At 30.2% G+C, this 27,029-nt stretch overlaps 1 protein-coding gene across 1 annotated transcript in view; it reads right to left on the bottom strand.

Annotated features, from left to right (window-relative positions):
• Window positions 1-7,860: 7,860 nt before the first annotated feature.
• The window catches only part of LOC145291419 (F-box/LRR-repeat protein 18-like), a 157,510-nt gene continuing 138,341 nt past the window's right edge, over window positions 7,861-27,029 (bottom strand). The window contains exons 5-10 of the mRNA XM_080137245.1: window positions 25,547-25,752; window positions 25,344-25,432; window positions 24,288-24,441; window positions 19,789-19,924; window positions 13,304-13,386; window positions 7,861-8,086 (exon numbers count right to left, since the gene is read on the bottom strand). Of these exons, the coding sequence (XP_079993371.1) occupies window positions 7,936-8,086; window positions 13,304-13,386; window positions 19,789-19,924; window positions 24,288-24,441; window positions 25,344-25,432; window positions 25,547-25,752 (819 nt within the window). The 3' untranslated portion in view covers window positions 7,861-7,935. The remainder of the gene's footprint in view (window positions 8,087-13,303; window positions 13,387-19,788; window positions 19,925-24,287; window positions 24,442-25,343; window positions 25,433-25,546; window positions 25,753-27,029) is intronic.

Below are 27,029 nucleotides of genomic sequence, written 5' to 3'. Positions count from 1 at the left end.
CGCTGGAGTCTCTCGGGGGGAGGGTCCATTCTTGGCAAAACTCTCTTCCTGATCTAGATCTCCCAAATCACATCCTAAGATCATTTGTAGACATTTATGCTGACGATACTCCCATCTATAGCAATACTTCGAAGGCCATAAATGACCAAGTTCTTTCTGATTCTCTCAGATTTGATCTTGATCACGTTGTGCAGTGGGGAAAGAGGTGGCCGGTTTATTTTAATGCATCTAAAACCAAACTTCTATCATCAACGCTCTGATCCTGGTCTGGCATCAATTGAAATGAATGGCTCTTGTCTTGGGGAGGCTCCATGTTTTAACAAGCTTTAAGGTCTGACCTTTACTCCTGATCTGAGATGGAACACGTACACCAAATCTGTTTCCAAGGCTGCTACCATTCCAGCAGATATCTCACTGCTGATGCAATTCTCTACCTGTATAAGAGCCAAGTACATTCAAAAATGGAGTACTATTGTCACATTAGGGCAGGTCGATTTGCAACTTTTTTCAGAAAATCAACATGGCACTGGTGATGATAGCTGGGATTTGATGTGATAAGAACATATACCAAAAATTAGATTTCCATTTTGAACAGAAAATTGAGCATTTCATTTTAAAAATCGTGTAGAAAAATGCTGAAAAATCCTTCATTTTCATAGCATTTTTCACAACACTGACTTTGAAATTTCACTATTTTTATAAAATATTCAATTAAGATTTATATATTCATATGCAATACATTGAAAGAAAAATAAATACATGAATTATAATTTTAATTATGAATCACAACTAGCAAAATATCTCGACTTTTACTGCATTGATTAAACAAAAATTGTAAAAAAAGCTAATTAGCAACCAAGTCTTTTAAATTTCACAATTCAAAAAGATATGTGGAGATGTATTACACAATATAACAACTTAATACAAGTTACAGAACCATGTATTTTAATTTTTTATTAAATGCAATAATATAAACTGTTATAATAGAACTAAATTGTTCTGAATAATTTTCTTTCAAGGAAAATGAAGGTCTAATTTTCTGGCACAATGACTTTGTAATAATGTGTCTATGTCTTGCTTCCTGCCCATATGCAACGTTTTGAGAAAAATCAATGAAATTTGACCAGTGTGTGGCTGCAAAATTGATAGCAGTAATCTTTTCATTTTTTTTTTTTATTTTTTTTTTTAGTTGTTTTTTCCAGAAATAGTGAACAACACAAAAAAAAATTATTTGAAAACACTTATTTTTTAAAATATTTTTGCGATGTAATATGAATAAAACTAACTATTGTTTGGGTAAATTAAGAAAACTAATAAAATTTAATGGATAAATATTTATTTACCTAATGGACAAAATCGCTTGAATGCCCCCTTCTCTCACATCCAATTCATCTGAGTTTATCATCGATATTATATTTTCCGGAAGTAGTGCAAAAGCACTATATTTTGAACATTTAAAACAGTAATTTGGATTTCAATTAACTGTTTTGTTCTCTGAATCATATTAAAATATACTGTTAAAAAAATATATTGTCGGTATTGATCTCAAACCAACTAACTGCATACACAAATACATAAATTTGACCAAAATGTTTAATTTATCATAGTGTTTGAGGATAGACAACTCTAGTCCATAAACACATTAATCTTGTGGCTTATGTTAGCCATCTTCCTTGATTCAATGGCCCAATTTTCTAAGTTAACTTCTCCACAAGAAATGCCAACAGCATACTTAAAAAGTAGCCTCTGGTCTTCACACTTAAATTATTTGTTTCTTCTGCTGTCAGATAATGATGATCGGGAGGGACACTAATTTTTTAGAATTCTACTTGAGGCAAATCTTGATAATTATTGATACAAAGTTTCCCCAAAAGGCCAGTAAATGTTGTTGGGCTTTTTGTTGTTCCATCAATTAATTTAAAAATTGCTGTAAATGGCAGTTCTTCTAGTGGAATCTGAAAATTGGAAAATTTGCATGTTTAGTAATAGAGCCAGATTACATAATAAATATGAATATATTATTTTATTTTCCACAAGAAAGGAACATGATTGCAGGTGAATCTATAGAATTAATTTTGCCTCCTTGTTAGAAGGACAAGTGCAGATTATGTGCCTTGTTTGACAATTTTCTGTCTTGCACTTTACTGCAAAGTCATCACATCTCAAGACAGAAAGTTTACAGCTACAAGAAAATATATCAAACAGTCTGTCTAGCTGTTCCTTCATTCTTTTCACTTTGACAGGAAATCTCTTGCAGCAATCAATCTGTTTGGCCCTCATAGCAAAATATATTGACCTTCTGTCCTATATAATGTTACCTTAACAAGGGCAATTGTGGATTGACTGCTTGCCGAATACTAATTATTTCTTTGGCAATTAACTTAGAAATCTCACTATTTTTTAAGTGGGGATAACTGTTTTCGAGGAAATAACTAAACTGGATGACTTGTTGTGAAGTTGGGGGTACTGTTTCATCCAGATAACAAGGTGGACCAGCAAATTTTGTGAATCACAGGTTAAAACTGAACGTCATGCTTTTACTAACATTCTAATCTGAAAAGTAAAATAAATGGATTATAACTGAAGGAAACTGTATTAGGCTATGTTCCAGTTTCATACATAAAAATATAAGTGCTAGTTATAAGAAACAATGAAAAACTTTGTAGAGTTGAATTAGATGTATTGAAGAGAGGCTCAAACCAAATCAGAGGCATAGTAGTGTTTAGTTTAGACACTTTTAGCAGATTTTAGCTCCTCCTTCGATAACATGAATTTATCCATAAAGAGATTCATTCTTGCTGTAGCTGTGCCATTTTAAACGAGTGTTTAGTGTTTAGAGTTTGAAAAACCAGTGCTTGTGCATCTATATTACTCTGCTATTTTTAATACTATTTTCAAGTTAAATTTAATTTTTATTAAATTTTTAGGTGAAAGTACAGAATGGTTACAATACAACCTCCTTCCCATATTACGAATGGCTTTCTAAATAACAATAATGCACACATAGCGAAAAACCTTTAAAGGAGTTTCCTTATTTACTTGTATTAATCTTCGTGGGTTATCTGATTTTAAAACTATAATTTTAGAAGCAAAACATTGCTTAAAAACAATTACTCCCTAAAAATAAAAGAAATTAAAATTTGACACTAATTTTCTGCAAAGTATTTTGTATTAAGTAGAAAAACTTGAAAATTTACGTGGTTATGTTTCGTAAAGAATGTGTAGAATAAAATTGTATGGAATATTTTTGTTGTTTTAATATAAAACTGGAGTATTACCATATTTTAATAAAAATTTCAAATAGAATTTGATGTGAAATATTAGGCTGGTGCAAAAATAATGTTTTTGACGTTCATTTGAACGTCAAAAAATGACATTATTTTTGTGTCAACCTAATAGAAAAACAAATTAAAAAAGATAAAACAAATATGTTTAAATTCACTGCAGAGACTTGAAATATAATAATATATATTTTAAACAAGTCTTTTTCGTTTTCCTTTCGAAATAATTAAACCTAAATGTTTTCAAATTAAATAATAAACAAACGTTAATTTTCAATATCAATAACGAGCGTGTTTTGCGACGGTGAACTCTAAAATGTTTCCATCCAAAAAAAATTCCTGAAATGAAAAAGCGAACTTTGGTCGTTATTATTTAAAAAAAACATAATTTTGCCTTTACACTTAATATTTATTTTATTAATTCATTATCCTCACTTATTTTATTTAAAAATGTAGTTTAAAACATTCTAAATAATTATTCCATTTTCTTAACAGTACGGATTGTTTTGATGACGGGACGTTCTTGGCAATTCACTGAAAAACTTTTAATAGCTTCAATTTTTCAACTTTTAAATTCATTTCCTCAAGCAAAGATAACGATTTTGAGAAAAATATTTTGTGTAGGTCTTTTCTATGTCAAACCCCAACTATCATCACCATTGCCTCAGCGGGGTTCCAAAATCGACCTGCTCTATTGTCACATCTGGGCAGGAGCTGCTAGAAGCAGCTTATCCTGTCTTGATAAAGTTCAAAATAGACTTCGTAGCCTAGTGGGGAATGCTCTTTTCTCTTCCCTGCAACCTCTTTCTCCACAGAAGAGACGTTGCGAACCTGTCACTGCTTTATCATTATTTTCATGGCAAGTGCTCGTCTGAGCTCCAATCTATGGTCCTCCCTGGCCTGACTTTCACGAAAAAGACTCGTCTAGCTGAAACCACTACCAATAATTTCTCCCACTCTTTATCTGTGCTTAACCCTAAACATAGATTCAATGAACCAAGCTTCTTTCTTAGACCTGCACGCCTGTAGAACTCTGTTCCGTTTTCCTGCTTTCCAACTGACTACACTATGGTTGTCTTTCAAGTCCAACATAAACAAGTTCTTGATAAGCGATCCCTTAAGTAATCCAATTTACCCAATTCCCACTTCTAACGATTACAACATTTTCCCATTGGTTACTGTATACTCATTAACCCTTATCCTTTAGTGGCCTCTGAGCCTTGACAAGTAGTGACTCCTTTGTAAAAAACAGACACTTCTTGGTTTTTTTTTTTTTTTTAAATTTTGCTCAAACATTAGTCATGGTGAAAATAAAGTTTTGCCAGAACAGATTTTCCGGGATAACTCTGGTTGCTGCCCGCCTCCCTGGAGCAATTATAGGGGTAAAATTGCCCCCCAAATTGTTCGTCCATTGTTTGCACTTTTCTCAATAACCATGCCTTGGATTTTTTTTTGAAATTTTGCACAAACATTAGTTATGGTGAAAGTAAATTTTTCACTTGGAGAGGGAGACTCCACATGCTCAGCTTGTTTATTTACTTATTTATATATGTTATATTTTTTAATCTATGTATTAGTGAAATAGTACTGGATTGTGTCTACATATTTTTTTTTATTAGCGATGTGGTATTTTACACTGGAGAGCCATAAATTTAATGTTCGTCCTGTTTTTAAAAACAGACTCGTAGTAAACAGCTTTTTTGCCCTTCCTTGGTTTAATGTTTGGATTTTCATCGAATGAAGACAATGTTCTTTGATCTCTTTCAAGCTGCTTGTTTAGATCTAAGAGATAAACCTTCTGCTTGCAACAACACATTCTTTTTAACTAGCTGTCAATCAACCCTTTCTAGGTATTTTGGGAGACCTGCAATAAAGTGATACACACTTAAAATAACCAAAAAATAGTATAACTTTTAAAATATTTGTTCAAATTCCACAAAAATCAAGGAAAAAAGCCACCTTGTTATGCTCTTCCAGTGCACCAAATTTCACTTCTCTGCATTTCATAGCAATTTCAAAATTAAAAAAATATATTGACCCGCAATAAAGTTATACACAGGGTTTTTATATACACATATATATATATATGTTTCAATTTTAACCCCTTAGCAGCTGTCTTTACCAGCTTTTATATATATAAAACAACGATCCACAAAAAATGCAATTATTTGATCTACCTCACACTGCTTAGTGACCTTTCATCTCGGAGTTGATGCATTTTGAAAAAAAATAAATAAAAATGGAGACAGTAAATTTTATAAATTAGATACGGAAAAAAAATTTTATGGTTAAACTACCAGTGATGATCTTGCTACGCCATCTTGAAAACAGTCTGAAGTAACAAGGGAGAGGACTCCAAAATCGAGATTTTAGAAAGCCATTCTTAACACTGATGGAGGGAAATGCATTGAAAAAGCTCAAGTTCACTCATGATTTTCTTGAAAACAACTTGATCAATGTACGTGATTTTTGGTGTACGATATTTTCCTTCCATCAATGGTACATACACCATGCAGATTTTTCTGTATTTTTTTGCATATATAGAGGACTAGCGGGGGTACCCGGCGATGCCCAGGTGTTTCAAGGTGTGTGTGTGTGCTCTTAAATCAAAAAGAAACACGGAGGGGAGGGGAGGGGTACAAAAAGTTTGGGTAGGTAGGATCCAACCCTGAGGCGAAGTTGGAAAATAAAGCATGAAAAACGTGACATGTTAACCGTTCGGCCAGCAAGAAAGAGTAACTGAAAGACATTTGAATTTATTTAAGTAGAAAGAGAATTGACAGGTGCCCGCACTTAATGACTTAATGAGGTCAAATAGAAGTTGCGGAGTTAACATTTTCTGCAAGCATTACAATGACATAAGCAATCGCTATTCAGCAGTTAACATTTTCTACAGGACAGTTTTTAATGAGGTCAAAAATCCGGTTTGTTTGTTTTTACCCAACTTTGGGGAAAACCAGCTCCCCCGTTTATTAGGGGAGTGAGTGTCCAGACGAAATCAATTGTCTGATATGATGGTGAAAAGCCGACACTGACTAAACGTCGGCTCACTTTCCAGAGACCACCCAACCGGGGGCCAGGGAACTGCCAATTTGAATTCAGTTTCGCTTTTTTTACACTAAAAAGTGAAAGAAACATGCGGCTATTGAAAAATCTCGAAAAAACAGCATGTAAAAGTCTGACAAATTAAATACACATGCGACCGCCATTCATAACTCATACATATTATCATTTAGACAGCATATAAAAAGTTTTAAGAATGAGTGACCCCACCAAGCACTCCCAAAAAAAAGCCTTTTGCAGACATACAGAAAAAGTACACGCACATACATACATACATTTTTGCTTTTATATATATATAGATTATGGACAAGTGTGATACCCACATGCTACCTTACTCAGTAACGATCGTCGCCCCTGATGTGCTGTGCTGTGGATTTCTTCCCTTTCATCTTCTCTTCTGACCATGTTGTCTCTCACATTGGCATCTACTGAGGTAGGCACACACAAGTTCACAAGTATATAAAAATAAATAAAACACAAAAACCAAAAACTCCCACACATTCTTCAAATATCAGTTGTGTGTGCGCGTGTGTGTTAGACCACTGTCCCTTAAACGCTAGAGTTCACATCTACTCTCTGTCGAGGCCATGTTCGTCAGTTGATATCAGCTCATTTCTACCTTCTAACATTTTCTACATCTGGTCTAAGTCACGAGTTGCCTTCAAATGTGTCAAACTCGGAACTGTCATCACCCCAACTGTCAAGAACAAAAGACAGTCCGCAAACTGTTCCCAAGTATTGTAAACTGTCACAAAACTCATTAACGCTCTTAAAACTGCCCGTAAACTCACTCGAAACATTAACCTATTGACTAGTCCTTGTGTTCCAAGTCACCAGCACACCTTGATTAACAATCCTATTTTTGATTTCTTTTGTGTTCCTTTGTCAACAACTTCCTATAGCTTTGTTCTGCTGAGAAGCTTATTTTCTCTTTTGTTTTTTGTTTTTTATCAATCCTTAGCACTCTAAGGGGGGGGGGGAATGTTTATTGTGTCACAGAAGCACCAAAGAAAAACAAAACAAAAGACAATGCAGTTTACTTTAGAGATTCCATTTTGCAGGTACAATATTTTATATACATAAAAAAGATAACACTTTATAGACTGAAATGTACACACATAAGTATATACATATATAAATACTTATCGGAATTACAGCACCTTTCCAGAGATGGGGGACAATTAGAATTAAAAGCAAAATAAAAAAATAAAGTAAAAATAAATAAAGTAATTATTATGACCTTTGCACAACTTCAGAGGTCAATTACAGAAAAAAAAAAAAAAAAAAAACAGTGACTAATGTTGATCCAAATGATGTTCAACATTAGAATGACTTTGGTATTTTTGTCCAATATTTTTTTTGTTCCCAATGTCATTTTTTTGTTTCTTTTTTGATTTTATTTTTGATTTTCTTTATTGTTTTATAGTCTTTTTATTTTTTATTTTTGGAGGTTAGAATTTATAGCCAATGAAAATAAAATAATTTAAAAAATAAAATTTCTTTAAAAATCAGGCTATTTCATTTTTTTTTTTTTTTTTTTTTTGTAAACTGCAGTGATGGGTGTGCGGATACTGGCTCTGCGTTATGGATATCACCAACCGACTGGCTTCACACTGATCCGTGACCGCAGCAACATTAGTTCTTCATAGTGTTTGATTGGCATGGAGTTGAGAGCATCTCTCAGATCAACATGTTGCAATGGAAACAAGCTGATCCACAGAGCAGGACGCTGAGGCTTGTATCTGAAAAAAAGTATTATAAAAAGAAACAAAGGTTAAAGAAATTTGTAGGCGTGTTATTAAACATTTAAGAAAATTACTTCTATACGACATTTTATTAGGTATTCTATAAGCTATTTAAATATATATATATATATATATATATATATATATATATATATATATGGAAAAATCTTTATGATGTATGTACCCCTCATGGAACAAAAATGCCATAGTCCAAAACTCACCTAAATTGATCAAAATTAAAAAGAAAGAAAATGATGATATAAAACTATGTAACAATATATATAGATTTATTTATTTATTAAGAGTATATATCTATATATATATATTACTATATAGTTTTTATTATATAATCTCTATATATATTACTATATAGTTTTTATTATATAATCTATATATATATTACGATATAGTTTTTATTATATAATCTATATATATTACTATATAGTTTTTATTATATAATCTATATATATATTACTATATAGTTTTTATTATATAATCTATATATATTACTATATAGTTTTTATTATATAATCTATATATATTACTATATAGTTTTTATTATATAATCTATATATATATATATATATATTACTATATAGTTTTTATTATATCATCTATATATATTACTATATAGTTTTTATTATATAATCTATATATATTACTATATAGTTTTTATTATATAATCTATATATATATATTACTATATAGTTTTTATTATATAATCTATATATATATATTACTATATAGTTTTTATTATATAATCTATATATATATATTACTATATAGTTTTTATTATATCATCTATATATATTACTATATAGTTTTTATTATATAATCTATATATATATATTACTATATAGTTTTTATTATATAATCTATATATATTACTATATAGTTTTTATTATATAATCTATCTATATTACTATATAGTTTTTATTATATAATCTATCTATATTACTATATAGTTTTTATTATATAATCTATATATATATATTACTATATAGTTTTTATTATATCATCTATAAATATTACTATATAGTTTTTATTATATAATCTCTATATATATTACTATATAGTTTTTATTATATAATCTATCTATATTACTATATATTTATTATATAATCTATATATATATTACTATATAGTTTTTATTATATAATCTATATATTACTATAGAGTTTTTATTATATAATTTATATATTACTATAGAGTTTTTATTATATAATCTATATATATATTAATATTTAGTTTTTATTATATAATCTATATATATTACTATATAATTTTTATTATATAATCTATATATATTACTATATAATTTTTATTATATAATCTATATATATTACTATATAAATTTTATTATATAATCTTTATATATTACTTATTTTATAATTTTTATTATATAATCTCTATATATATATTACTATATAGTTTTTATTATATAATCTATATATATATATATATATATATTACTATATAGTTTTTATTATATAATCTATATATATATTACTATATAGTTTTATATCGTCATTTTCTATCTTTATTGATTTCTATGTAAGCTCCAATACAATTTGTTGAGCTTTGCATTATCCCGATAAGTCCCCTATTAAAGAATTGATCTTATTCTCTTCCTTTTAGTCTCCCCTATAGATAGAGAGAGAGAGAGAGACATTTTTTTATGAGTTTTAATGATTTTTAATAGTAAACTGTAGCCATTAGAAGGCTGATTTTGACCTCGGTAGTTCGAATTAAGTTGTCTTCCTTTATTTAAAAACAACATGACAGATTAGCGCACAAACTTTCACTTACTCCTAAAATTTTATTTCATTTTTTTTTTTTTTTTTTTTTTTTTTTTTTTTTTTAGTTAAAAAAACACTACTGGATCAATTTATATGATTTTTGGAACTTGAAATTTTTGTTTCATGATGGGCGCGTACATAATAAAGATTTTTCTGCATTTTTTCTTTCTTTTATTAAGTTGAATTCTTGACAACAACCCAATCAACTTCTGTTAGATACCAACTCATATTCATGTTTGTGAAAACAAAAAAATGGATAAAGTCCAAAAAAAATCATTACATACTGGACAGAAACGATAAAATTACATAGAAATAAACTTTTTCATAGGTTGAATTCTAGACAAGCTCCGATGATTGTTTTCAAGATGCAGTGATTATTTATTTGGTCCATATTTTTTTGTCTAGTGAAGATCTTCAGTTGTTATTTTCAATCATGTCCAATGCCAAATGAATGCATACATGGGATAATCCTGTTGACAGACTGGTCCTCATAAGATCAAAGTTAAGCAATGTTGAGCCTGGATAGTACCAGATGAGTGACCATTTAGGAATACCAGGTGCTGTATGGAGGAGAATGTTGACACCTAGCAAGAACTATAAAAACATTGTCATCTCTAACAAGATATACATGTGACTAAGGGCTGCTTGTAAATTTCATGCACCCCTGAAACTTCCGCCTTTGGAGGAAGCCAGTTCAATCCACTTTGGGAGAGTGTTACTTCAGTACGGTACAAATGAATGTCATTTTAATATTGTAAATTGCTGCAGTCCTTGACAGTTACTTGTTTGCTACCAAATATGGCGACACTTCTGATGGCATCTTCATCCTTAGATTCATCTGTTTGAATGTATTTATAGTTGAAATGATGAATTTTTGTTTTGAAATTCATTCTGAAATTTTATTGGATTTGTTTTATCATTTTAAAATTTTATCAGATCAAGCTTAAAACCTGGTTGTTTCAATCACCTGACTGGAAGTTTGGAGACGATTGCCAGAAGTCATTAGTAGTGCTGTGACAACAGCATATTCTTTTCATTGTTTTGACTCTCAAGTGTGTATCCCTTGATGTCATATATGCTTTCGTATAAAGTGATGTGGTTCTCGGTTGATTAACTGTGTCTGTGTTGGATATATACTCAAAACAAAATAATATTCTGTGGTCATAGCCCTAGTCATTAGAGTCCCCATTGGTGTTCAGCGTTCATGCCTGATCTTGGTTCTGTGACCTGAAGGAGGTGGGGGTTGGTAGCGGGCAACACAGTCGTTCTTTGCATCAGGCTTGCTTCACCTGCCATGACCATTGGAGTTTATCCTCACCTCTCTTGGAGCAGCTGGTGACCTGGTGTTTTCCACAGATTGCACTGATCGATTCGGCTGACAAACTCCCTGATGTATCAACTGAATGGTTATCTTTTTGCTCAAAACGGGTTTTGTACCTTGTATTGAATACAGAGTTGTGTAGTCGTGGTTTGATAAGCAGGACGATTAACATTTGTTTTGGGTATCTTTTATATGGAATGAAAGGCAATTTTCTAATCACAAGCGATTTTATCATTGTATATTGGGATGTATAATGAGTATATATATATATATATATATATATATATATATATATATATATATAGTGTCTATATGAAAGGTGATTTTTTTATGAAAAGCAATACCCAGAAAATTATATTGATCTGTTATTAGTATTTCATTTGCATTAAACACAGATCATTCATTACTTTGAAAAACTCTAATGATCCATCAAGTAATCGATCAATAGCCTTAACAAATTTTATTTGCTTTGACTAATGAGAAGGGTCGTTGTCACTCAGCAGGATAAAAAAAAAATTAACAAATGACCAATAAATGCATTCATAGAGGTAATGACCAATTAGCACATAAAATTTTCATGTGCATGGCGTCACACGATAAGCAATTCTTTGCTGAACTTAAGTTCTAATGATCTCAATAGTAGAACAGCGCTGGCCATTTTGCATTTCCCACTTGTCGTTTATTTTCTCTTGCTATGAATGAAATGTTGCTTGATACACATACCTTATCATTGTTTTAGATGGTGCTTGCACTAATATCCACATCTTTTTTCATGAAACAATGGCAGGTTTGGTCGTTTTGTTTTACAGCATATCAACCCTTTTTGGGATTATTCAGTGCCAAATTTGGTCATTTGGGAAAAAGGTTTTCTGCTTTAAGTTCTTTGTATCTTCAAATATTTATTCATGGTTAGTTTTGTTATGGAACATTGTTTTTGCTTTTGGCTTTGCAAACCATGATTGAGTTTTGCAAAGAGAAAGGGTAATAAAAAAAAAAATTTAAAAAAAATTCAATATCATCAATGTTTGGTGCATTTTAGTTCCAAAAGTTGGTACGTTCAGACAATCTGATTTGGTCGCACGAAAGGTAATTGTGGCAGATACTGTGGAGCATCGATTGGATTGTGAAAAGGGTCTTCATCAGATACAATAGATAACTAATAACTCCAAAACCAAACTCCTATCCTTACATCATCAACGCTCTGATCCCCATCTGGCATCAATTGTGATGGATGGCTCTCGTCTGGGGGAGGCCCCGTGTTTTGACAAGCTTCTGGGTTTGACCTTTACTTCTGATCTGAAATGGAACACGTACATCAAGTCTGTTGCCAAGGTCACTGGAAAGATGGTGGGATCCTTCTACCGCTCCAGAAGATATCTCACTACTGATGCAATTCTCTATCTATATAAAAGCCAAGTACGTCCAAGGATGGAATACTGTTGCCATATCTGGGCAGGAGCTGCTAAAAACAGCCTATCCTGGCTTGACAGAGTACAAAATAGACTTCGTGGCTTAGTGGGGGATGCTCTTTTCTCTACCCTGCAACCTCTCTCTCCCACATAAGAGACGTTGCAAGCCTATCCTTGTTTTATCGTTATTTCCATGGCAGGTGCTCGTCTGAACTCCAATCTCTGGTCCCCCCTCCCTAATCTTTCACGAAAAACACCCGTCTAGCTGAATCGACTGTGAAAAATTTCCCCCACTCTATATCTGTGCCTAAATCAAAACGCGGATTCCATGAACAAAGCTTCTTTCTTAGATCTGCACACCTGTGGGACTCTGTTCCGTCTGCCTGCTTTCCACCAGACTACAACTTGGATGTCTTCAAGTCCAACGTTAACAAATTCCTAATGGACCGCCCCCTTAAGTAAACACTTCATCAAATCTCCACACTAACGTAATGTGCTTGCAATAACCCTTATCCCTGAGTGGCTTCCGGGCCTTGATAAGTGGTGATCATTGTGTAAAAAAAAATAAATAAATAAATAAGAAATGAAAATCTGTGCAAGCACAAAAAAAGGAAAGGGAGAGAGAGAGAGAGAGAGAGGACAAGGCCAGATTGAGAGCAAAAGCAAGCTAGCAAGTAATACTTACTTTTTGGTCAAATCCAGTTGAATACGCTTGCAAAGATCTTCAGACATACCAGAGAAAAGCATCAGCACCATAAGCTTTGGAGCCTATTGAGAAAGAAGGATCAACATCTTTAGTAAAATAAAATCTTAAAAAAAAAAAAGCCAATAAAATGAGCATTTAGTTTTTTAATGGACATCGCTCCAGACAAGGAATGCAGACACTTCATGTAAGGAGCTAAAAACTTTTAAAATACTTCAAGATCAAAAATTAGCCAACGATAAGTGTTAGTATAAATTCCAACCAAGAAAACAGCAATTCTTCCCCTTTGCCAGAAAGGTTGCTCATGGAATTTGAAGAAAATAAAGGTTAGTTGGGAAATTGTCACATATGATCTTTCAACAAACATTCACCAAACGAGTATAATTAGAATTTAAAGTTTAATTTAGAGCACACAAATAACATTAGACATTTGATGAAATCTTTGGAACATCCATAAGTTTTTGAGAATAAATAAATTTGTTTTGCTTGTATATGGAACGATGTCAACACGTGCAAGAACTACTAATCAAAATGAAGAAAAATGTCCAACGTCAATGAATGGAAATAGAGGTAACTACAACCATTTTTATACATTTTGTGTGAATTGATTTCCCTCTTTTTTATTTATTTTTTTAACGAGTGTACCCGTTCCGACATTGAAGAATGATGGACAGAAAAGTTACATTTACCAAACAAATACATGAAAAAAAAAAAAAAAATATGCATACTTTTAAATCATTATAAAATGTATTTTCCTTTAAACTATTTACCTCATAATTAGTTGTATGATTAGCTTCAGTCATTTGTTGCTTATCTGCAAAGAAGTTTCACTTTTTATTTTATATCAGCTGACCATATTATGTGCTGAATTATCTCCCTTAGTTTTGTGCACTATTCAGAAATAGCTATTGAAACAATGTGTATTTGTTTTGTTTTTTTAATTCAAACTTTTTACACTCTTTTTCATCTCAAACAATTCATATTGCCACTTGACAACATAAGGGCATAATATTTAGGATTGTATCTACCAGGTGACGGTGGAGAAGCGAGATGTCTGTTCACATTACATTTAAACTCCAACAGGTTAGTACAGTGAGAGAAGCGGGGAAACAGGGAGGGAATTCTAAAGTCTAGCAGTCAGCGAGAAAAATCTAGGCTTTCTGACATCTAGATATCTCAACAGTGAAAGCTGAGATTTTGCAGATTGTCGAGAGGGGACTTATGCGATGAGTACACCAGAGCAAATTCCATTAAAGTTCTTTTTGGACTCGCTAAGAGTGAGAATCTAGTAGCAGATTCATCAGCACAAGTGTCGCAACAATACTCCATGCATGTATTATTATCAATAGTTTGATCTTTATTCCTTATTTCTAAAGGAATTCTTGGAATCTCTAAAGCTAAAAAAAATTGGAGAGATTAAAAGATTATTTAAATGAAGGAGGAGGAAAATCAATAAAATCTTATTTTGGAATTTTCAGATAAGAACTAATATCACTGTACAACAAATCTCAGGTTAAAATATATGTATATATATATATATATATATATATATATATACAATGCTCCCTATCTTGGGTTGAGCATTTCGGGAAGTGATATACAAACTGCCATTAGCGACACTTTTTGTGTAAACTAATCGAGCGGAGGAATTTAGACGATGTCAAGACTAAAACATCGTTAAATTCATTACCCACACAGCAGCAGCCGTATAGCGTAATGGTGAGAAGCCTTGAATGTCATTTGGTCAGTCAGGTTTCAATCCTGGCTTGAGGCAGTTGGCTGTCTAGCCGCACTGATGAGCTGTGAAACAGTGAAACAGTACTGTATGTGGATGACTAATATATATATATATATATATTAGTGTTGGGACGATTCCTAATTTTTATACGATTCCGATTCCGATTCCAGGAAAATATTGATTAACGATTCCGATACCAAGTACGATTCCGATTCCGATTCCTAGGGAATTTATTGTTTTGAAATATACCAGGTAGTTTTATACTTATGGTCGGTAGTTCCCAAATATGTTCCCTAACTTTGGAAGAAATATTTTATGTCTACACCGTCGTGTTTTGGATTAAATAAAATTATTATATAGCAAACTAAACGGAAAAATAAGCAAAATTTATTCTAGAGAAAATTTATTTTACTTAATTGGAATACAGAAAAAAAAAAACTCAAAGAAAATAGAATTTATCCTTCAGAGAAAAAACAAATAAAATAGAATTTATATAACAGAACAAAAACAAGAAAATTAGAGAATAAATACACACGATTCATTATTTTGGTCCTCATAATTAACAGATTTAATGAATTAAATAAAAAAAATATAGCGGAAGACAAAGAAAATATATACTAATTAAATATAAAAAAGATAAATATTTAATTTAATAATTTATAAATGAACGTGCGTAATGAAAAAAAAAAAATATATACCACGTGACATGGCGCCGTAGATACAAAATAACCGGGTTTGTATTACTGTATACATAGATTCGAAAAAGTTGTCAAAAAACAAATATATAACAAACAAATATTACCAAAGGCAAGATAAGTTACTTTTCTACCAAACTGGATACATTTTTTTTTTTGTTTTTATTCAATGTAACATGTTTATTCAGCTCGAAAAACATGCAGTGTTTACCGATGTATTGGAAAATTCAAAATGGCGCCCGACACTCTCTTTAACATGGTAAGTTCGGGAAAAGGTGTTATAAATAATAAACTAGACAAAATGCTATTAAAAAAAAACACCGAATATATGTCAAGTTATGTCACGGTAACATATATTGAGCGAGTTTCTAGCAGTATTTTGTATAGTTTATTATTTATAACATCTTTTCCCAAACTTACCGTGTTAAAGAGAGTGTCGGGCGCCATTTTGAATTTTCCAATACATCGGTAAACACTGTATGCTTTTCGAGCTGAATAAACATGTTACATTGAATAAAAACTCGAAAAATATATCCAGTTAGGTAGAAAAATAACTTATCTTGCCTTTGATAACATTTATTTGTTATATATTTGTTTTTTGACAACTTTTTCGAATCTATGTGTACAGTAATACAAACCCAACTATAAGTCCTTAGTAAAATTCTATTTATAAATACTTTTTAAAATGAAATTATTTAATTAATCGTAAATGACATAAAAATTAACTGATTACAAAACCTTTTAAAAATATATATATTAATTTCTTTTTCGTTCGGCAAAGAACTGCACAAAACACTTTTAATTTTCAATTTAAAATTCTAGAAAAAAGATTATATTATTCTGCTTTTAATATAATCAAATTCAGGGTTTTATCTTTATGGAGAAAAAAAAATATAATGGATTTTATTTCAATGAAATTAAAAAAAAAAACTTGACTGAATTGAATTAATTACCCTTAAATTAACGAAGGGGTTATTTAATAACTTTAGGTTTGGAAGAGATAGGTATGGGGTCGATTTTTTTGAAACTTCAAAAGACTACTGTCAAAACTTTGCGAAATAATACAACGTGATCAATTTCATTTTAGAGATATTTCTTTCAAAAGCCTTCTTTTAAAAAAAGAGAAAAAAAGTATATTGTTCTATTAAACCTTTTACTGTTTAAATAATTTGACTTTGCTCGTTTTATTTTAAGAAAATATTAGTTGAAAAAGCATTTTCATTCAGTATTAGAAGATTTGTCAGTAAAAAAAAACAATCGTTAAAAAGATAAGCGTTTTTTTTTTTATTTTTACTCGCAATGTAGAGCCCTGCATACTTCTTTTCAAGTTAACTCTTTTGTAGTTTTGATTACAATAGATCTGAATGAATGAACCTTGTAAGGGAGGGGCACTAAGCATTGCCTTGTTAATAATGAATTTCTTTGGGTTTTTTTTATTTCTCTCTTGCGGTTAGAAATATCAGGAATTTTTTTTCTTTTTTTCAACATCAGACTAAAAGAATCGTAATGAAGGAATCGGAAAATTAAGGTATTTTTTAACGATGCGATTCCGATACCTCCCAAAATACATGATTCTTACGATTAACGATTCCGATTAATCGTCCCACCACTAATATATATATATATATATATATATATATATATAAGTGATGGGACGATTCCAATATTATTCCAGATTCTGATACAATTACAGACTCCGATTCTTTATAAATCTCTAAATATTTAACTATAAAAGTGTTCCGATTACCGTAAAAACACATCTTATATGAGCCTATATTTTCTCAAACATAAAAAACACACTTGTGAGGGGGTGATATAGAGATTTTAGTCTTACTGGAAGTTTAAAATCAATAAATATTTATTGTTTTATTATTACTACAAGCAGTGGAAGATGTTTCTCAAAAAAAAATCAAATAAAAAAGATAATTTAAATAATCGATTTTAGCATCGGAAAATAGGCTCAAATTTTTCCAATTCCAATATCCCAAAAAGCTTTAAGTTTTCCGATTCCTGATTCTGATCAAGCGTCCCAACACTAATATATATATATATATATATATATATATATATATATATATATGAGCAAACAGTTAATAAAACATGTTAAAAAACACTTTGAAATGAGTTAAAAACATATTTAATCTGAAAAGGAAACACTAGATAAGTGGATAGTCCTTAATCCGCGGAGTTTTGAAGAAATACTTTCCTTCTCATCAGAGGGTAGGAATTAGCAAAATGTGGAATCGGATTTTGCATGCAAAAGTATTTGATGAAACAACAAGTAAGTCAAAGATTTTACTTGAAAACAAAAAAAGTGAAGCAGAGGGAATATGGTGAAGAAAAAGGCGATTACACATGAATGGATAGTCTGGTGGAAGATAAATAATCCAGTGACGGTAAAATCCAAAATTGAATTTCCATTTTTATATATATATATATATATATATACACACGTGCCATATAAGACCGGTTTCAGTGTAAGAAAACTATCCTGATACTAAATCTAACCTTTATTTCTCTAGATTACTGTTTCTATGTACTATAAAGTGATATTTTATTATTGGTTATGAATGAAAACCACAGAATTGTCATTTTAACAACATTTGTCCTTTTAACTATCTTTTCTTAAGGGTCATCCCTCCCTTTTTTATATTCTAACAATAGTCTGCCAACATACCAGGTTTCCATTTTCCTTTAAAACGTTTCTTCCATCACTCAAATATTCTGATGAAATTTCTCGCCATATTCCTCACTCAAATCACTAAGATTCTCTGCAAGTTTCTCAAAAGTGACAATTTTGAAAAAAAAACTTTACCTAAAAGAAAGCCATTTCCATGCCATTGTGTATAGAAAAACGGCCACAGATGTTCTGTACATTTTTTGAGTGGTGCACATTATTATTTGTATCTCTCGGATTATTCAGACTACTGCACTCATCTGGATGTTATTTTCATAACGAGGGTAGATTGTTTTTGTTCCATCAGCCATGACCAGACAGAAATCTTAAAGAAATTTTACTTTATTTTTAGTATCGCCTATAGTGAGAATTGAACCTTCAACCTCCAGAAGACTGTCACTTAGAACTGATTATTGTTTTATCTGTTGCATACGATGGAGTAAAGGGTTCAATTTGGATTCCAGGGTTCGACAAGATGTAATTGAAGAAAGCCAAAGGTAACATTGATTTAAATGTTGTGAAAAAAAATAAAAATTTAAAAAAAAATAAAAAATTTTTTTTTTTTGGAAGGATCTATATTTGACTTGAAAGTCAGAAACAACAGATTTACATTCACATGTCCCGTTATGGAATGAAGTCGTCATATAAAAAAAACGCCTTATTTGATTGAGTAATTTTTTTTTTTTTTTACAGAGGAAAATCAAATTTTAGTGAGACCAATCGTAATACAGCTATCTTGGCAATTTCCACCTAGTTAACTTCATCTAATTCTTGAAGTTTGCCAAAATTTGACGCGATTATATTTACAGTTTTGAATTATTTTAGGTATGCCTATTTTTTTTTTTTTTTTTCTTTAAAAAAAATCGTTTCAAATTTTCTTAATTATTAGAACTTCATGTGCATTTAAACAAACTTAAAGAATTAGATGTCACCCTCCTCCTCGAGCTGGAAATTGCCAAAATGGCTGCATTGAGATCAGTCTCACTAAAATTTGATTTTCCTCTTAAAAAAAAAAAAAGAAAAAAAAAATACTTGATCAAATTAAGCAATTTTCTTTTAATGAGAACTTCATTCTGTAAACGCCATGTACAGCAGAGATTTTTCTTTATTCTTTTTTTAATATTTTTGCTAAACTGCATAAGTACCCACAAAATGACTACAGCATACAATATGTAAATAAAAAAGATTAACAATTAAAAAAAAAGATTAAAATATGTAAATAAAAAAGATTAACAATTAAAAAAAAGATTAACAATTAAAAAAAAAAAGATTAAAATATGTAAATAAAAAAAGATGAATTAACCGTGGAATTTCCACAGGCCCCACTAATCAATAAAAATGAAATAATAATACTTACATAAAACAAGAACTGATCCAGATGAAAAGGATTAAAAGTGCTTCCCTTACTGGCCACACACACTCGTTCAAGTTTTGGACATTTCCACAAGGACCGGAAAAAGTTTTCATTTAAGATTAGGTTGGGTTGTTCTATCCTGAAAGAAAAAAGTATTTCAAGTTGAAAATTCAGTTTTTGCATTTTAGACTGACAATTCCCGAGAAGGATGAACCCCTGAATACTAGTTGTGGCTTAATTGACAAAAATATATTTTCATAACTTACTACATAGTTCTGTTCACATACGGAACTATTAAAGTAAATAATGAGAACTGATGCATAAAATATTATATCATTTTATAACATTTTATGTGGACATATGAAATAATATATGTGTCACTGTCCGACATATACCATCATGTAAAACGTGCGTAAAACCAAATGATATTCTCTTGAATCTGTTGCTGGAGTTTATGGAACTTGTGCTTGAAACTAAAATTTTTTTTTTTTTTTTTACATATTGTTTCAAATTTTTCTTTGTTTGTTTGGTCTGTTTTTATGACAAAGGAACATTTTAGTTATTGAATGTCAGAAACGTATAAGAAAAAACAATATATTGTATCCAACTATATGCTGGAACAATAAATTTGTCGTCCTAAAGAAAACACTACAGCTTTAGTTTAAAACTTTTATTGAAAAATCCTTTTAAGTAACTTGATTATGTAGTAGAGCTGATATCTATTCAATGTAACCGCCTTCAACCTCAATCACCGTCTCAATACGGGCCCAGAACTGGGAGCATGCCTTTTCCACAAACGCTGGCTAGAGCTCAGCGAATACTAGGCAGATGGCAGCAATCGGGCTGGCTTTGGTGTTGTGGGAGGTCATGTTGGTGATGTTCTTGATGTATGACCAAACGAAGTAGTCCAGCAGGTTTAGGTCGGGAGATAACGAGGGCCAGTAAAAGAAGGGTACAAAGTCGTAGCACTCCTTCTGAAGACAAGCCTGGGTTTCTTTGAACTTGTGGGCTGACATAGAGTCCTACTGTCACACACCAGGGTCTGTCGGCAGCCACCTGATTGTACGAGGGGATCATCACACTCTTCAGCCCATCCAGATACACTTTCAAGCCAACTTCGAAGATGTGAGGTGGCATGATGCAGCTCTCACTTGAAACCACACCAAAGACCATAACTGTGACCAGAAACTTCATTGAGCCTTGAATCGTTGACTTGTCCGGATTTGCATTTTGATAGTGCTGGCAACAGTCCTGTTGTCATAACTTGGATTGGTAGAGAGCATGAGTTGTATAGCTACGCATTTCCGATCTCACTTGTTGAACATTGTATCATTTTCGGCTCATATTGCTCTTGGGATTTGTACACAACTGGCCAACTAGTAAATAGTTTGCAACAAAAAGAAAGAAAACACGTTTTCATCAAATGGAAATGGAATCATGTCGTCTTTTGTAGGGTGACAATTTTATTGTTCCATTCTGTAATTGAACCAATGTTGCTATTTTATTCATGGGGCGGGGGGGGGGGATTTCAGTTTCATATTAATCTGAATACACAAATAACAATTCCATATGACCAATAGCTATCAATTAGGCTAATGGTTCCCAACCACTGTGTTGTGGCACAGTGGTATGCCGAGGAATGACTACTGGTGTCACAGGAAGAAACAATGGCTAGAAACCATTTAATTCCACTTTTAATTTCTTAAATCATGATGACATTGCCTATTGGATGCCTGTTAGATTTCTGTTGTGCAAGAATATCCAACTCAAAGTAAAAAAAAAGAAATCCAAATTTTACTGCAATTCTCAACTTCGTAGCTATGTGAACTGAGATTTTTTTTTTTTAATTAAACATTAAAAATTTAAAAAAAACGTAAAAAAACTTTTAAAATATTGCAGAATAGTTAAGAGCGTGTCTCTCAAATTCACAATAGCTAAAAATCACCTAGCACAATTCTCCCAATGACATTCAACATTATTATTCTAATACAGATATTGAATATATGTTGATTTATGCGAATGAAAATTCTCCTTACATAATCTTTTTTGTATTTTTAAATTATTTTACTAGCCTGAGTGCCCGGCGTTGCCCGGGTATTCGGAGGTGTGTGGTAGTAGGCAGGCAGGCTTGAACTCGTACCGCAAAGGAGGAAAAGAATGTTACAAAAAAAAAAAAAAAACGTGACGTCATTACCGTTCATTACCAAACGGGAAGTAGCGAAGGTTTAAATTAAGGCTAGTCAATCAAAAAGAGGGGATGACTTTCGAAAATAAGAGTCAAGCTTCAAAACGAGACCAATCTTGTGAAAATTTGTTGCCTCTGTCGAAAGTTTTAGGTAGACATACAAACAAACATATGAGATCTATATAATAGATTACAAATTTGCTTTATGGGTAAGAAAATATATATTTTTGGGGATAGGTGTGGCACGAAAATTTAAAAAACTCAGTAGTGTGCTTTCAGCTAAAAAGGTGAGACAATACAACTTTAGGTTAATCAAGCAGATGCAGGTATGCTAAAGTTGTTTTTTAATATAGGATGAATTATGGAAAAGAATTAGTTTTTTTTAATATGATCTTCAGTTTGTTTTTTAATATGATTTTTAGTTTGTTTTTTTAATATGATTTTTAGTTTGTTTTTTAATATGATTTTTAGTTTGTTTTTTTTATATGATTTTTAGTTTGTTTTTTTATATGATTTTTAGTTTGTTTTTTTTATATGATTTTTAGTTTGTTTTTTTTATATGATTTTTAGTTTGTTTTTTTATATGATTTTTAGTTTGTTTTTTATATGATTTTTAGTTTGTTTTTTTATATGATTTTTAGTTTGTTTTTTTATATGATTTTTAGTTTGTTTTTTTTATATGATTTTTAGTTTGTTTTTTTATTTGATTTTTAGTTTGTTTTTTTTATATGATTTTTAGTTTGTTTTTTTTATATGATTTTTAGTTTGTTTTTTTTATATGATTTTTAGTTTGTTTTTTTTATATGATTTTTAGTTTGTTTTTTTTATATGATTTTTAGTTTGTTTTTTTTATATGATTTTTAGTTTGTTTTTTTATATGATTTTTAGTTTGTTTTTTTATATGATTTTTAGTTTGTTTTTTTATATGATTTTTAGGTTTTTTTTTTATATGATTTTTAGTTTGTTTTTTTATATGATTTTTAGTTTGTTTTTTTATATGATTTTTAGTTTGTTTTTTTATATGATTTTTAGTTTGTTTTTTTATATGATTTTTAGTTTGTTTTTTTATTTGATTTTTAGTTTGTTTTTTTATATGATTTTTAGTTTGTTTTTTTTATATGATTTTTAGTTTGTTTTTTTTATATGATTTTTAGTTTGTTTTTTTTATATGATTTTTAGTTTGTTTTTTTATATGATTTTTAGTTTGTTTTTTATATGATTTTTAGTTTGTTTTTTTATATGATTTTTAGTTTGTTTTTTTTATATGATTTTTAGTTTGTTTTTTTTATATGATTTTTAGTTTGTTTTTTTATATGATTTTTAGTTTGTTTTTTTATATGATTTTAGTTTGTTTTTTTATTTGATTTTTAGTTTGTTTTTTTTATATGATTTTTAGTTTGTTTTTTTTATATGATTTTTAGTTTGTTTTTTTATTTGATTTTTAGTTTGTTTTTTTATATGATTTTTAGTTTGTTTTTTTTATATGATTTTTAGTTTGTTTTTTTTATATGATTTTTAGTTTGTTTTTTTTATATGATTTTTAGTTTGTTTTTTTATATGATTTTTAGTTTGTTTTTTATATGATTTTTAGTTTGTTTTTTTATATGATTTTTAGTTTGTTTTTATATGATTTTTAGTTTGTTTTTTTAATATGATTTTTAGTTTGTTTTTTTATATGATTTTTAGTTTGTTTTTTTTATATGATTTTTAGTTTGTTTTTTTTATATGATTTTTAGTTTGTTTTTTTATATGATTTTTAGTTTGTTTTTTTATATGATTTTTAGTTTGTTTTTTTAATATGATTTTTAGTTTGTTTTTTTTAATGATTTTTAGTTGTTTTTTATAAGATTTTTAGTTGTTTTTTATATGATTTTTAGTTTGTTTTTTATATGATTTTTAGTTTGTTTTTTTATATGATTTTTAGTTTGTTTTTTTATATGATTTTTAGTTTATTTTTTTAATATGATTTTTAGTTTGTTTTTTTTAAATATGATTTTTAGTTTGTTTTTTTATATGATTTTTAGTTTTTTTTTTTTTAATATGATTTTTAGTTTGTTTATTTAATATGATTTTTAGGGGTTTTTTTTCAGTTTGGTGGGTTTGTTTTTATAACAAATGAACCCTTTAGTTAATTAATGTTAAGAACTAATTGAACCAAATTTGCTATTTTACCCATGGTGAGGAAATTTCAGTTTCATACTTATCCGAATGGTATCATTGCACAAATGATTCCATAGCTCACATAGGTACCCATTAGGCCAGTCAAGTATGCACACATTCTAAATTGTGTAACAATCAATAAATGATGCAGACTCACCTGAAATCTTTAAGGGATTTGCAATGAGTCAGAGCCATACAGAGGCTGGGTAAATATGTACAGTGGCCACTCATGCCCAGCTGAGCCAAATGTAACGTTTCTAACTGTTGACAGTGTTTGCAAATGGACACAAGACTTGTTCCAAGACGGATTTCTGAAAAAGAAAATTAACTTTTTATTATTTAAATATAATTCCACAAAAAACAAAACTACAAAAAAAATTTGCAAAAAAAAAAAAAAAAATATATATATATATATATATTAGTGAATAAATGGCAAAAAACTATATTCCAAAATTCATGATGTTGACCATCTTATAATTTATTCCTTTAATTCAGTTTACAATTTACAATGTCAACTGAATTAAAGGATATATTATAAGATATATATATTTGTTATAAAAGAGCTTTGGTATCTGTTACAAAAACTGTCACATTTTCACAGCAATGTAAAACGAAATCTGCACACTAAGATATTTTAATATTATAGTCATATTTGAACAGAGTTAAATTTTATTTGAAAATCTCTATAGTGTGTATTAAAATTATTGAAAGAATAGATGAGAATTCTTCAATTAGTAGATGTAGAACAGTTGAGATAGCAGGGTCAGTTGGCAGGGGCAGGCCAAGGAAAACATGAAAGGAGAACACACAAGGAAGAATTTGAGGGAAAGAAGGATAAATAAAGACCTGGCCAGAGATATGTTAGTTCGGAAGTTAAATTTTTAAAAGCTTTCGGACACAGGCCAACATGTAAAAATAAATATGATAATATAAGAAAGATATAAAAAAGTATTAAAAAAAAAAATTAAGATTATAAGATTAAGATTATCTAAAACTTTAAAATTAATCAAAGAAAAGGCTATATAAAATTATGCAAGGATATATTTAAAGTTAATAAATCTTTAAGACAAAATAAAATTTTATCAGGGAGAAAGCTTTTTAAAACAAAATGTATCAAATGAAAGACTATATAACATTTCAATTTATCAGGTCAAATGCTGTATAAAATGTTAATATCTGATACAATAAGAATCAAGTCAAAAAGTATACATACCTGGGATGCCTGTTAATTGGAGGTAGTGTAAATTCTTCCAGTAACTTATCCACATCAATTGGCTCTCACGTAACTGTCGGGAATATTCACTGAAAAATAATGTTTTTTTTATAATTAAAACTTTTTGTCTAAAATTAAAAAAGAAATAAAGAAAATGATATATCGAAAACTTAAAAAGGAAAAGGAAATATAAATATACATACCATGCATAAAAGTTCTGCTCACGTACACACATACCGAGGGCTCTATGGAATACAGAATGAAAGTTTGGAGTGATTAATTCAAACTGCTCCATATTCGGGCAGCCTTTTACCAAAGTTTCAAGATCTTGGCAGCTGGAATGCAATTCTCCACTCAGAGAGACAGGATCACCAGGATACGTTCCCATTTCAGACTCTCGCTCGACCGACTAAAAAATAAGAAGTCAAAGTATTAAATATGTTCGTTCCTTATACGTCACACTTTGTATAAAGGAGGGGAAATTTTTTTCTACTCTTTTGCACTCAAAGCATATTGCCACTTGAAACACAAGAGGCTACTATTTGATATCATGTCTAACAGGAGACTGTGGGGAGTTGAACAGCAAGATATCTGTTCACATTACATTTAAACTTCTGCAGGTTAGTATAGTCAAAGAAGCAAGAAATAGGGAGGGAATTCCAAAGTCTAGCAGTCTGAAGGAAAAAACTATTAGAGTAGGTTTTCTGGCATCTAGGGACTTCAATACTGAAGAGGTTGGTTGGTTGGTTGGTTGTTTTTGTTTTACGGCATATCAACCCTTTTTAGGTCATTTAATGCCGATCCAGTGATTTTGAAGAAAAAGTTTTAATAGAATATATTTGGGTTTTTTTTTTTTTTAAGTTTCTATTTAACCCATAGTTGGGACCCTAACAGGTACTACCACTCTGGGTTAGAATGGACCTGGGAACAATGGCAATTAAGGGGTGGCTCCACACTCCCCAAAGCCCACAAGCTGGGGCCTCACGATCAGATATAGTTTAAGGTCATATCCAGGACCTACTGAAGAGGTGGAATTTTGCTGCTGGTTAATCGAGAGTATGTAAGTCAGGACAACACAAGTACTATGAGTTAATCAGAATACATTCCATTAAAATATTTGTAAAACAGGCACAGGGACGCAACTTTGCAGTGATCGGACAGAGATTGGACAATAGTGCAGTACCTATTAGATTGGAGACTGTCTAAAAGGGAGAGATTAGTGGAAGATGCACTAATCCAGATGTGGCATGGAGTGGGAGAAGCACATTTCCGGTTGAGGATGGAGAGAAAGGAGTTTGATATGATGAAATAGGAGGAAGAGGAAGGAGAAAGATAAAAAGGGAAGAGGAAGATAAAAAGGAAGGAGCAAAAAACAAAGAAAAACATGGGCTCGTATTATTAGTTTAAAACAAATATTTCTCTTTATTGATATCTTTAAAAACATTCAGCAGTTTTTTTTTATTTATATTACAGACATAATAAAATAAATGACAATTATAATAAAATTGAAGTTTGTACAGGATGAGGCACAAATGAGAATTGCATGTCAAAAAAAAAAAATCCTTCAGTACATATGTATCAGGCAACAATAAGTACCCTCACCAAAATTTTTATGAAAAAGGATCAAGTACAATTTTAATTAAAAGTAAAAATAAGCTTTATTATATATTGCCGATTCGCTATTAG

This window comes from Euprymna scolopes, chromosome 12 (assembly GCF_053919585.1).
Source record: "Euprymna scolopes isolate OS-2025 chromosome 12, ASM5391958v1, whole genome shotgun sequence".
Taxonomy (NCBI): Eukaryota; Metazoa; Mollusca; class Cephalopoda; order Sepiida; family Sepiolidae; genus Euprymna; species Euprymna scolopes.
The sequence above is the reverse complement of the archived record's forward strand: the minus strand, read 5'-3'. Positions and strand labels throughout refer to the sequence as shown.